Raw genomic sequence first — 14233 nt, forward strand, 5'->3', positions numbered from 1 at the left:
AATGTGGAGGACAAGGTCGTGTGGGTGAAAGAAGACGAGGAGGGGTTCAGAGTTCGTAATAGGTAGAGTTTTTAGTGGAAATAGTGTGGACGGGAGCAGAGAAGGTGGTGCTGGTGTTGAAGAACTGTGAATGCAAGCTCGGAAGCATACACAGGTGAATCCAGATTAAGCAAAGATTTACAGGATTTTCTTTCTTTTTGACAGGTTACTTATTCTAGATTTTTGTCTCTCATTCACTGAGAATGTGGATTGAGGGTTGGAAGACTTGAATCCAGGAATCCCACTGTTGTGTTTTTACCTAGGTGGAAATGGTATACGTTGGGTCAGTTAAGAGTTCATGTGATAACCGAAGATTTAAGGGTGATAAGGTTCGTAGAGGTGATGGAAGTCAGAGATGATATATAAGTAGAGGTAAGAAGGACTGAAATGCCAGGGTAAGATTGTTCTTGGTAGCAAAAACTCCAACAGGTAGGAGGTTAGCAAAAGACTCTCCCTCCAGGAACTCTGATAAAATGAGATATTATCAGCTTTCATATGGCAGGGCATTTCTAAAGAAGGGCTGTTCCGTAATGTCCAAGTATTAAGATGGTTTATTATACTTCTTTCTAGAAGTCTGCAAAGTTGAAAAACAGATTGAGAGACAGCATCAGGATGACCAACATAAATGTCCATTGACGCAAGTTGGATTCTCTGACAAGCAAACAATTACCACCAGGAGTGGCTGTGTCTCTAATGAATTTGGGAACACACTATATCTGAGTACAAAGATTGCTGCTTCAATGCCAAGACCCCATACACATGAATCATTTGGAAATAATATTGTAGATGATTTAAACGTATTTAGTGGAAGCTTTGCAGAAAAGAAGCATGATAATGGACATGCAAGATTATTCTTCCACCCCGAGTATGAGAAAACAAACCCTGGAGTGAAACCCTGTGGATATAAAGAGTGTGGGAAAGCCCTCAGGCAAAAGAAAGGTCTTAGTGTACATCAGGGAATTAAAAATGGAGAGAAGCACTTTGAATGTACTGTGTGTAGGAAAACATTCAGCACGGAATCACACTTCGTTGTACATTGCAAAACGCATACGGGAGAGAAACCCTTTGGATGTACTGAATGTGGAAAAGCCTTTAGCCAAAAATCTTGGCTTATTAGACACCTGAGAGTTCATACGGGAGAGAAACCCTTTGGGTGTACTGAATGTGGAAAAGCCTTTAGCCAAAAATCTCCACTCCTTAGACACCTGAGAACTCATATAGAAGAGAGACCCTTTAAGTGTTCCGAATGTGGGAAAGCCTTCAGAAGAAAGGCAGCTCTCATTGCACATTACAGGACTCATACAGGAGAGAAACCTTATGAATGTAATGAATGTGGGAAAGCCTTCACTCGGAAGTCAACCCTCATTGTCCATCAGAAAACCCACCCAGGAGAGAAAACCTACAAGTGCTCTAAATGTGGGGAGTCTTTCCTACAAAAGCTTGATCTAATTATACATCTTAGTACTCATACAGGAAGGAATCCCCATGAAGGTAGTGAGTCTAAGAAAACTTTCAAGGATAAGTCAACTCTCATTATACATCAGGGAACTCATACAGGAGAGAAACGTCATAAATGTACTGAATGTGGGAAGTCGTTCAATAAGAAGTCAAACCTTATTGTGCATCAGAGAATTCATACAGGAGAGAAACCCTACAAGTGCAATGAATGTGGAAAAGCATTTTCCTACAAACCATATGTCATTGTGCATCAAAGAATTCATACAGAAGAAAAACCCTATGAATGTAATGAGTGTGGCAAAGCCTTCAGACACAAGTCAACACTCGTCTCACATCAGAGAATTCATACCGGAGAGAAACCCTACGAATGTTCTGTTTGTGGCAAGGCCTTCAGAGGAAACTCAGCATTCACTGTACATCAGAGAACTCATACTTGAGAGAAACCTTGTAAGTGTACAGTAGAATGTGGGAAAAACTTTATCAAAAAATCAAACCTCACTGAACATCAGAGAACCCGTACAGGAAAGAAAGCTCACGGGAGAGGCCAAAGCCAGAAGTAAAAGCTCTTTGCACGTTAGATAGAAAATCCACGTCTGTTATGTACACTGAAAGAAAGTTGTGTTGATTTAATTAATGTTTTACAAGTATGTTCTGATTTTTGGTTTAAAGATGGGGAGTAAAGTCACCCTTTCTTATATTTGTCTCAGTCTTCACTCAAAAGCTATAAGAGAAAAGGCAGCAGAAGTATAATCTCTGTATCTGACAAACTTAGGAGATAGCTGAAACCCTGAGGAGAGGACTGCCCAAAGCAGAGGAAATCAAGCACCAGTGCAGAAGATTTCAGAGAGAGTGCTCAAGGCTGTGGATGCGAGACAGCACTGGTAAGGATACTGAGCTGAGGTTCAGGTTCCACTCCAAGGTGTAGAACCGTAAACAGATATATCAATGGTAACAGAGTACATGGACAGGTAAGAAGTAGCATGTTTCCTAGACCATTTGGGGTCTGAGGAGAAAAAGGCAGGGGCCTTGACAAGGAATCACTCAGAAAGGCCATATTTGCAGAAAGTGGTCTGTACTGATGGAAGGAACAGTTGTGATGCTGGGGAAAGACAGGGGACTTTTCCTTGTGAAGAGCCCTACAGCTGCCCCTATTTACTGACTTGGAGAAGGAAAATCTGAAGAACTAACAGATGTGGGAAAAATAATCCCAGTTGTTAGAAAAACTGTTATCTGCCTAGAATGTGGCCCCAGTTTCTTACCCCACATGAACCTCCAGCAAATAGCAAGTCCGGGACAAGCTGTTCTCATTCAGAGAGGAATGACTCGAAAGGAATCAAAACCACAAATGCACGTGGGTTTGAGCCAGCAGTTTAACTTCTAGTAATGTATATACTCGTGCGTTTACAAAATGATGAACACGCACAGGCATTCGCTGATGCTCTGTGAAAACAAAACATTGGAAGCTGTCCAAATGACACCACCAGCGTTTTGATTGCCACAATTGTGCTATATTCATACAGAAAACTCCTTGGTAGACAAAAATGAATAAAAGAGAACTTTGCATAGTGATGTGGGATACTCTCCAAGTTACGTTATTAGGTAAGAAAAGCAAGGTGTGGGATGCTAAGTATAACGGGCAACCGTTTGTGTATAAAAAGGAGAAGAGTGGTATTGTGTATGTAGAAACTATCCCTGGGAAAACACAAGCTGGTAACCCTGATTATGCTGGAGAGGGGGAAAGGGCGGTGGTGGGTGGGGGAAAAGAACTGGGAAGGAGACAACTGTGTGTCCTTTCATAGCTTTTGAAGATTGTAGTATGTGGATGTCCCATCCTTTCAAAAAATAAATAAAATGTTGAACAAGCATATTTTATTCTATTACTGTCATGATGAGTTCAGAATCTAGACGTCGGATACCGTAACACTTAAGATAGATATGCTCAATGTGTTTGTTTTGTTCAAGTGAATAAATTGAAAAGCAAGGCAGACAGAAAAACAGACATTCAATCAATTCCAGAGGCATAGAGGTATTATCTTCCTGGGGGTGCCAAATACAGCAATGCTCAGGTGAGCAGGGACCACATTAAGTAAACCTAAAATAATTGAGACTGGGAGAGGTTTTATGTTTTTAGTATGCACAGTGCCATCTGTGAAAAGATTGTGCTAAAGCTCACCACTGTCTTTCCACACCTTAACAAAATGATTAAATTTACTTCCTTCATACACACACCCACTCGCGCACACGCGCAAACACGGAGACTTTTTACAAGATGTATAAAACATGAATCTCTGTCTGTATATATAAAAAAAAAACATGAATCTACTCAGAGGTTGAGTAACATGGTCGCAAGGTCACAGTCCTGGTGGTAACACCTGTTTTCTAAGGTGAGAGCCAGATTGAGAGCGACGGTCTGACACAGCCAGAGACCACGCAGTAGGACATTTGCTCCAGAACATGATGTCTTCCTTGTGAATTACTGTATTTACAGCCCTCATGCTTCTGTGGTTTTTCACCAGGGCCATCTTTGTGGTGGAACTAGGCAACCCAAGCGATGTAAAACCCGGGGCTGGGCAGTGTTCAAAGTTTTCAAAACAGGTGGATGACTTAGAACTGAGACCCTGTCTGCGCCCTCCAGGCATTCTGTCTTTCCCTGAATTATGCTGCAGGAAATTGAGCCATGGGCTCACTTTTTTTATGAACCACGCGAGTCAAACATACTACATTCGGTGCCTTTCCAATGAGAGGAAATGTGGAATGAGCAGCTTCCTACTGACAGAGAATCTTCTCTGGGTCTCAGGTCCATTAAAGGTAATCCCACAGAGGGGAGGAGGTTGGATCTCCCCATTTCTGCTGGATCTTGGGGGTCCTGCTTTCTGGGACACAAATGGCATCCTGCTGGGCCACATGTGGTTGAGGCATAGACCCAGAGGGGAATCGGTGGGGACGAACCGCAGGACGTGAGTAAATGGTCTGGAATTAGGGGAATGGGGGTTAATGAAGGGCCCACCGGAGGTGAATGGGGTAAAGAGGGGCAGATTGGGTGAATAGGGGAGAGTAGGGGGAAATGGGGGAGACATCCAGTGGAGTGAGCTGCTGGAGAAGAAACAGTCAAGTGTAAGTAGCATGAGTACGGTCAGGGAGAGTGGGAGTGAGCAGGATGTGAGAGGGCAGTGTGAGTTTTGTCAACATGCACAGTGGAGTAAATGAGTGACGTGCGGCATGCTGTGAAGTGTGGTGGTGAATGGGGCTGAGTGAAGAGCAGCGCAGGTGAGTGGCAAGATGTGGCACAGTGTGAGTGAGTGAAGAGGAGTGATGGGCCGTCGGGGTGGGCAGAGTGCTGGAATGGGGTGATGGTGGGTGCTCTGTCAGGTGAGTAACGGGGATCTGTGCTATCAGGGGTTATAGGATCTCGGGGCTTCAGCCATGCCAGACCTTGTGGTGGCAATGGGGAGTGGGTAGGGCCTGAGTGGAGGAAGCTACAGGTGGTCACTGGGGTTTCTGCACAAGGAGAATCTGCCCCGAGGGCTCCGTGTTTACCACAGGTGTATGGGATGGGAAGAGCCTGTGCGCTGGAGACAGTGCTCGATGAATGTAACCTCCGTGTTGCATGTTTTTCTCGTACTGTTATTTGTATACACTCAGGGAGAGGCCCCACCACAGGAGTTATCCTGAACACCTCTCCCAAATCAGCTCTGCTGTGCCTTAGGCTAGCCCTAATCACTGCAACCCCCAGTTAATTATGCCGATTTGTGTTCTCACTGCTTTAGCTAAAACTTGGAATGTAAAATTAATTCTTATCCATTTGGGATCCCCTAGATAACCCAGTGATCCATGATTGACCCTATATCCACCCAGATCAGTGCTGGGCCCCTGATACTTTAACCAATTATCTCATATTATTGTCTTATTTCTTTAGGGAAATTCTCCAAACTCTCAATTGTGATGTCTTCTCTCCCCATCTTTTGGGGCCTCTTAACATGAGAAATTCCCTTGATAGAATGACAGTCTCCAATATGCTACCAGGCAAGATACCTCAGAGGCCTTGGAATAGAAAGGCTCATAGACCAAATTAAAATGCTTGAGTCACATGGCTTATAGAAATTTTAAAACAAAATAGAGTGTGGTGTTGCAACAACAGGGTCAAGGGTTAAGATCACTATATCAGCCAGCCACCGAATTAAATAAGAATACAAAATACATTTTGAAAAAGAAGCAAAGGAAAGAGGTGGGGTAAGTTAACACCCTTAGGATGGGGAACAAACAGGGTGAAGCAGCACATTTCTTGAATCCGGCGATATTCCGTGTTCATTCTCTCAAACGAGCACAGGAGTTGAGGTTTGAACAGGAGGCCCAGTCACACTGAAGGTGCTCAGCGCCAATGACACCTCAGTTACCTGAGCTGTAGCTCACCAGTTAGATTCTTGAACACTGATGTTTTATCTCTTTTCAGTGAGACAATACTGAGTGTCACCAATTGATGGCCAATTGAAGTATAATGTAGTTCAGGTGGTGGGATACCTCACGACATGTCTATAAGTAATAATCCTGTTTGTCCTAGCATATATTCCATTTATTCTATTTATCTTTAGCATCTCTTGCAAGTTACTAACTCACTTGCTTACTGTATTTAACACATCGTGTGCATTCTGCCTGTGTCTCAAAAGATACTTGATTATTCCTTATCTATACTTCACACATTGGATGGGTTTTGTTCATATCTCCTAAGCGCCTTGCTTACTAACCATCCGTACTAAGCACTTCTTAGGGATGTCCTCCATCACATTTCTTTTGTGTCCCCCAGAGGACAAACAATAGAGAAAATCAAAGCTAGTTTTTGGAAAGATTAATAAAAACAAACTCTAGAATGATCAAGAAAATAACACATTTTCAAATATCCACGATATAATGGACATCACTATAGACTATAAACATTAAAAGGGTAATAAAGGAATTATGAAAAAGATTTATGCCAATAAATTTGACAATTTTGTTAATGTAATTAATAAAGGAGAAAAACCATATAATTTCTATAGATCCAGAAGAAAGGGAGTTGATAAAATTCAATATCCAATCACAATATAAGTTTTTAGCAAACTAGGAATAGAAGAGAACTTCTTTAGTATGATAAAGGGTGTGTTAAAAAAACAATGGTGATGCTGGAGAAACTTTCCTAAGGTTGGGAAGGAGACAAATAGTCCTGCTGTGCCCACTTGTATTCAACATCACACCGGAGGGCTGAGGCAATGCAATAAAGAAAAAGAAAAGGAGTAATGACTGGAAGTGATTAAATACAATTTCACCCTCTGCAGCTATCATGTCCGTAGAAAATCCAAAGGATCTATAGATAAACTGTAAAAATTAGTCAGTGAATTTAGCAAGGTTGCTACATATAAGCTCAACCTACAGAAATCGTTTGTCTTTGTACCAGCAACAAGCAACTAGAACAAAAAAGGACACTATAACTTCAATTTGGGGGAAGAGAAACAACTGACCCAGAAATGGAGATCCTTGAAAGGAGGAGTTTGAGTTTGGGTGGGGTGGGATCTGATTGTGAAACACAAGGAGAAAACACCATGAGGCTTTTCACAAGAATGAGAGAAGTAGATGAAACAGACGTCACAAAGCTGAAAAAGAACAGATCTGTAGTGTTTGAATACATAAGGAAAGGAGTTGAAGACAATTGGAAGGAAGGAAAGTGAAAAGGCCAGGGAAGGGGAGAAAGACCTAGAAAGTCTCGTTCCAGTTGGAGGCGGCAGGGAACAGGTCCTGAGGACAAGGAAGGGAGGCAGGGTTGTCTGTCAAAGCTAAGCAAGGAACAGAGGGAGGCTGAGATATCCTTTTATCTGGGGGGCTCACCCCCACGTCCTATAACCAGGAGAGGCCCACCTCCTTTAGGGAAGACATGGTACGTCAACGGCAAAGGAGTCAGCCTCCCACTCGCTAGCCGGAATCGTCCTTCTAACCACCATCCCCAGGCTTTCTAGTGCTCACTCACCTATGCAACTTCAGCTTTTCTCTCTGCCACCCAAGGCTCTTCTTTCTCAAATGTGAAAATCAGGTCTGGTTTGGTAACTTGATTCTCTGTTACAGGACATGATGCAGGATTTAAGGCCGCTGCTTGGCCATGAGGGCCTCTGAAGTCCAAGAAAGGGGCAGTTTCCGCTTCAGAGACTGCCATTTACACCTTGGCAAAATCTGGCCATTTCACCTGGGAGGTGAGAGAACAAGTTCGTCTTCTAGGGTCCAGAAGAGATGAGGAATCCTTCACCTCTGAACATTTCAGGACTTCAGAGCTGAGAAGTTCCCATATACCTTTTCCTCAACGCGCAGGTAGGACCACTGCAGATGGGGCCATCGTGTGTTATTCCAGGGGCCGGTGGCATTGGAGGATGAGACTGAAGCCTTCGCCTGCAGGAGTGGCAGTGCCTGGACCCTGCTCAGAGTCGTGTGTCTGGAGTTGTGGGACTGGAGTATTACAGCCACCTGGTCTCCGGGGAAGGAGAGCTTGCCCCGGTAATTTATTACTCATGCTTATCACGTGTAGGTTGTGAAAGCGACCTTCCGTCCTCAGGCTCCAATGCCACTGATCCTGCAACAGCACACGAGGGCTCCAGCTGAAGTAGTCATCCCTGGCTGATGAGGAAAAGACACATGGGAACTGCTTTCTTCCCTGTCCACAAAAAGGATGCCTGCACTCAACCCGGGTTTTCTTTCACGTTGGAGGAGAAACAAACATCTTAGAGGAACTTCTGTTTTCGGTGATGACACAGAACCTTTTAGCTGACCCAAGTCACTGTCGCCACCATCAGATGGACTTTGGACTTCCCAGCCTCAGATACTATGGCAATAAATTTCATTTTGTTTATAAATAACCCAGTTGCAAGGATTTTGTTAGAAGCAATGGAAACGGACCAATACACATTGTTTACTTAAATTCTCCAGAACTGCTTGCTACCCTTTTGATGAATAGCTGTCACATTCAGAGTTCAGTGCCCAGAGTGACGGCACTCTTTACGGGCCCTCAGGGAGGTGTGCGATTTGGTTATGTAGGCTGGTTGGGGCTGAAGGCAGGATGAACCCAACTGACATGAAGGAAGGGGGCTCGAGATTTCCTTGGCGGGAAGTGGCAGCTGGCTGTTCTCATGCTCATCTGTGCTTATCCTCAGTGAAGTGAACACTGAAAGCCAGGCTTTGGGTAGTTGAGTATCCAGCCCCGACCAAAGAATACAAAGGACATGAGGGACTGTTTCCTCACTGGAGTGGCTGCTTCCAATGGGGCTGGCCGGTGCAAAGAGAAAGAATGGCAAGTTTAAACTCTTAAATTATCTACTCACGACACAGACGGAAACCCAGACATTCTGTAAAAAATTCGTACCTTGTGCACCCGCTGAATTCCCTGTCTATATTGCCAGTCGGTCATTTGAACCTTAGGACTCTGTATAGAAAGGGGTGGGTGCTGAGTGCTCGAACGGTGATATGTGGGAGGATGTGGGAGAACGTGAATACTTGAAACTTCTAATTCCCACTGAGTTTCCTGTGTCCGCTGAATCCAATTCCATTCCCCCCTGAAGAGACTCTGTCTGCCTTAAATAAGTCCCTGTAGTGACCTCCACTGAGACTGTTACTTTTTTAAGGGAAGCCAATTCTCATACTCCCCCACCCCTCTCTCTCCAAACCTACACCTGTCTTGGGTACCAAGCACTTTGTGTGTTTTGCAAGCATTAATTAATTTAACCCTGCCAATAACCCCTTGAAGTACTATACTTAGTATCCTTATCCTTATTTTCCAGACGAGGAAATAGAGGCTCAGAGAAATCAAGTGCCTCTTTCAAGGCAACACATGTAGTAAGTGCTAGAGACGGTGCTTGAACCCAGGACAACTGATGGAGTTTGGATGTGCTGTCCCCTCCAAACCTCATGTGGAAATTGGATCCCCAAAGTGGCAGTGTTGGAAACTGATTGAGTCATGGGGGTGGATCCCTCTTGAATGGATTAATGCTCTCCCTGGGGGAGGGGTTTAATGGGTGAGCTCTCACTCCATTACTTCCCACGAGAGCTCGTTGCTTAAAAAGAGCCTGGCACCTTCTCTCTCTTGCTTCCTCTCTCTTTCTTCTGCTTGCGATGTGATCTGTTTGTACCTGCCAGCTGCCTGCCACTTTTCCGCCATGTGTAGAACCAGCCTGAGGCCTGTGCCAGATGCACCTGTCCCAGAGTAGTAAGCCAAATAATCCTCTCTACTTTATAAGTTACCCAGACTCAGGTATTTCTGTGATAGCAACACAAAACGGACTAAAATAACAACATGTGCTCTTAATTACTACAGATCTCTCCCCACCTCAGCACAAGTGATATGGTCTCTCTTAATTAGAGCTTTGAATATATGGAAGAAGTGACTGAATGGGGGTACTTGCAGGCACTGGAAACATGAAGAGAGTCAGGCTTCAAAGCATCTCTCGAATTGTTCATAGACACCATCCTTTGTTAAATTCTGGAGAGAAAGAAAAGAAAGGAAAAGAAAAACTCTATCTCTGGGAACACAAGTCATATATGGATTTATCCTGAGCCAGTTTTCACATGCATGTCACACCCTTTGAGCCATTTAGATAAATCATGACCAGTGCAGTGCTGGGTCCAAGAAGCCCTGGGAAAGGAAAAGAGGGAGAGTATGGAGTGGACAGGTTGACGGGGTGGCAGTGCCACTATCCCCAGCTGCCCAGCGTCCGGGCCATCCCCATGAACTTACCAGGCAGCCATACTATCCTGTGAGGACACGACCCGCTTGGCACAGAAGATGTCATCCAGAATATGGTGGTTGAGCAGGTCTTAGGGGAAGAGAGGGACATGGTGATCTGGTGCATTGGGGATAGGGTGACAGTGTATGATGAAGGGCCCAGGGGATCTAGGTTCCTTGGCGCCTGAATAAATTTAACCACTTCATTGCCTGATTTTGGATGACCTTGACTCCCTTGTCAGCTGGTAATGAATTACCTGAATTGCGATGTTGGCTGGTTCTGTACAACCTTAACTCCTGTTGACTGATTTAGGGTGACCTTAACTATCCTAATGCGTGGTTATGAATAACCCCAAGCACCATACTGGCTGGTCCTAGACAACTTCATACTCCAAGTCAGCCAGCTCAGGATGGCTTCAGCTGTCACTGTGCCTGGTCATGAATGATCTCAACTGCAATACTGACTGGTCTGACATCACTTCATCTGCTATGTTGGCTGCCTGGGAACCTATTCAACTGCCATGTTGCTCAATCCTAGTGACTTCAAACACTGTGTTGTCAGGCCCTAGATAAACTCAACCCCCATTTTGACTGATTACGAATTACCTCAATCTCTTGCTGTCGAGTCCTGTTCAGCCTCAGCCACTATGGTACCTGGTCCTAGATGATCTCAACTGCCATCTAGGCTGGACTAGGATGACCTTAACTGCCCGGTGGTCAGTTATGAATGATCTCAACCGCCATGTCGACGAGCCACAGACATCCTCAACTGCCATTTTGACTAGTTATAAGTAACCTCAACCTCCCTGTGGATTGGCCCAGGACCTCAACCTCCATTTTAGTGTATCTAGTCGACTACCTCAACTTCCATGTCGGCTTAAACTGACCAATCTTGACTTGCATTTTAGCTAGTCTTTAATAAAGTCATTGTTCACGTTACCCTGTCTTAGACAACCTCAATAACTATGGATCACAGTCCTGCACAACTTCAAACTTCAAGCCAGCCGCTTCTGGGCAATCTCTTCTTTCATGTTGACAGGACTCAGACAAAGTCAAACCCCATTCGGGCTGGTCCCAAATACCTTCAGTCTCCATTTTGGACTGTCTTGGACAACTTCAACCACCATTTTGGCTAACCCTGAACAACTTCCACTGCTATTATATTTTCTCTTCAACCACACCACACTCTTTCCTGGAAAGTTCTCCCATTTCTGCATGGATGTAGTTTCTTTCTGTTCCTACACACAGACGTCTGCTTCTTCCCTCAGTGTGTGGGCAATCTCAACCCCAAATCAGGACAATCTTTCCCTATATTCCACATGCAGCCAAGTTCCTAGTTTCCTGAGTCTCACAAAACTGTAGCTTCCCTTCTGGGTAAGGTTTGGGAGCTCTGACTTCTCCTAACCTAGACGACCTCTCATTGTAGTCTGGGTAAGGATACCTGATGATGTCTCGAACAGCCCAAACATCTTTTCTCATTTCCCCATCATTTTTCTACTTGTTTCAGGAGATTATGGCTTAAACCACCTTTCCCTCCTTGTGTGGGGAGTGGGGCCAGGCAGGACTTCAGGGTATCCCCAGTGCTGCCTTACTCTGACAATCTATGTGGCAGAGGTTCTGGGTGGGTGTGATGCCATTGTTACACCACCAAGCGGAGCTCAGCTGGAAAATGCCATATTGACTGCTGCCATCGGGATTGTGGCCAACGAAGGACGTGTCAAAGCCACTTTCATAGTGTGCCATGCACAACCCTGGACCAGAGAGAGGGCGGAAGGAGGTGGGCGTAGGGCCTGGGAATTGGTAAGTCTAGGATGAGGAAGGTGAGTACGGGGATGGTTGTCATCTCAGCTGTGAGGGTGATGATCTATGTTTGCTGGTGGTGATGTTGCTGACTCTGGTGACATATCAGTGATGGTGGAGATTATGGTATTCTTGGTGATAATATTGATGTTACTGATGGTAGAGTTGATGGTGATAAAGGCAATAATGGTGATGACATTAGAGTTAGATAAACCACTCTTCGCAGTCAGTCAGGGAGAACCATGCCCTGGTCAGAGACAAGATAAATGACAAGAGGGACCTGGTTGTGAGTGTCATGGGTTGCACAGGGCATGAACGGGACTTGGGGCAACTGGCATCTCACAGTCTCCAATGCTGTAGCCCTGGTAGCCATTGAGGCCGGCCTTCTCCAGCTTCAGTGCCAGCTCGCAGCGTTCATAGATCTTGGCATCCACAGCAGCCATCATCAGCATGGCCAAGGTCACTACAGCACAGCCCCAGGCCGGCATTACGACACCCAGAAGCCCTCCTATCTGACTCTTTGCTCCAGACTCACCCCGTGCTGTTCAGTATTGGGGGCATTCCGGACCTCTGGGCTCTATGAACAAAGCTCTAAGTGATAGATTCTGGAACACAGAAGCCAGGCGTCTGGACGCCTCACCACTTTTTCCAGTCCCAGTTCCGTTCAAAACCAAGAGACAAAATATACTGACACATACACAAAGATGGAAGGAGACAAAGACAGGGAGAAACTCAGACCTAGTACAAAGAGGTGCAGGGAGAGAGGGGTTGGGGCCAACCAAAGGGCCGACAGGTCTTGGGTACTAGGCCTCACGGTGAGGCCACGTTACCCTACAATCTACTCTCCTTAATCGTGCTCTACCATGTGATTACCGGTATTTCCACTTACTCTGCCCCTCATCGCCACCATTCCCTCCTCTGCTAGGTAGTCAGGGCTGTTCACCACACTGTAGCTACTACCGCCTCCTTCCATTTACTCACGGTCCTAGTCCAATTGTGTTGCTATGACATACCTGAGACTGGATAATTTATAAAACACAGAAATTTATTTCCTCATAGTATTTCACACTGGCAAGTCCAAGATCAAGGCGCTGGCATCTGTTGAAGGCTTTCTTGCTGTGCCCTTACGTGACGGAAGGCAGAAGGGCAAGGAAGAGTGAGCCCACTCTTGCAAGCCCCCTTTACGGTGACATTAATCCCTTCAAGAAGGTGGATCCCTCATGACCTAAACACCTCCCCAGAGGCCCCACCTCCCAACGCCAACACCTGAATTTTGGAGGACACATTCCCACCATAGCATTCATCCTTGGTACCTCCTTCACCTCTCTGCACTTACTGCGCTGCTCCACCCTAGTTTACTGGAATCCGCCCATGTTACAATCACACTGGGTCCCACATCACGTATGATAAAGGACATATTACACATACGTCCTCACGCTCGACTGCTTCTTCACCTTCATTCTCGTTCTACCCTTTATTCCCCCATTCACTTACACTGCCTCTCGTCCACTCATACTCACCCAACCAGACCTCGGCTTACCACAGACCCCTAACTCTCTACTTGTCCTTACCCAAATTCTCTCACATCGTATTGCTACTTCCCCTCCATTCACTCCCACTTAGACTCATTTCCTTCTTGCGCTTCTGCTTCCTGCTGCTGCATCAGATGACTCCCGCTCACTCTCATGTGGCCCGTCCTTCACCTCTGTTCATTGACTCCGGGCCTTATTATCCCCCCCCATTCGCTCCCTTTCTACCTCTTCTTCAACTTTATCCTCCCAAATGCTGCCGTCCCCTTTTCCTGGGCCTCTGCCTCACATTAACCCAAACACCACCTCGAGGTACCCCCATACGCTCGCTCTTACGTTTGGTCACCTCCATTCTTTCTCAATTATTCTTCATTATCTCACTCTGCCTCTCATTACCCCATTCGTTTAATTTCACCCCCACTGTACCTCCTCTTACCCTCTCCTCACTCACGACCTGCTCCCGACTCATGTCTATTTGCTCCCACTCGGCCCCACAGGTCCCCCGTTCAGTCACACTTTGGCTTCAATTCACTGCTTTTCGCTCACATTGGGACCCGTGTTTCCCCCCTTTTTTCACCCTGGACCACGTGACCTTCATCCCCTCTCTGTTTGCCTCACGATACCCACATTTCCTCATCTTCTCTCTTTACTTCCCCTCCCTCTCACTCTGCCCAGC

The 14233-nt window shown here is 45.6% G+C and overlaps 2 protein-coding genes across 2 annotated transcripts in view; one reads left to right on the top strand and one right to left on the bottom strand.

Annotated features, from left to right (window-relative positions):
• LOC134368020 (uncharacterized) overlaps positions 1-14233 on the top strand; it is a 163655-nt gene that overhangs the window by 131414 nt on the left and 18008 nt on the right. The window contains 2 exon segments of the mRNA XM_063084644.1: positions 610-1194; positions 1264-1944. Of these exon segments, the coding sequence (XP_062940714.1) occupies positions 610-1194; positions 1264-1944 (1266 nt within the window).
• LOC134367058 (sperm acrosome-associated protein 5-like) lies at positions 2681-12516 on the bottom strand. The gene is made up of 5 exons (XM_063083690.1): positions 12372-12516; positions 11821-11979; positions 10241-10319; positions 10062-10138; positions 2681-2727 (listed from the first exon to the last, which is right to left on the bottom strand). The coding sequence occupies exons 1-5, from the start codon at positions 12514-12516 to the stop codon at positions 2681-2683; spliced, it is 507 nt and encodes a 168-aa protein (XP_062939760.1).

This window comes from Cynocephalus volans, chromosome X (assembly GCF_027409185.1).
Source record: "Cynocephalus volans isolate mCynVol1 chromosome X, mCynVol1.pri, whole genome shotgun sequence".
Classification (NCBI taxonomy): Eukaryota; Metazoa; Chordata; class Mammalia; order Dermoptera; family Cynocephalidae; genus Cynocephalus; species Cynocephalus volans.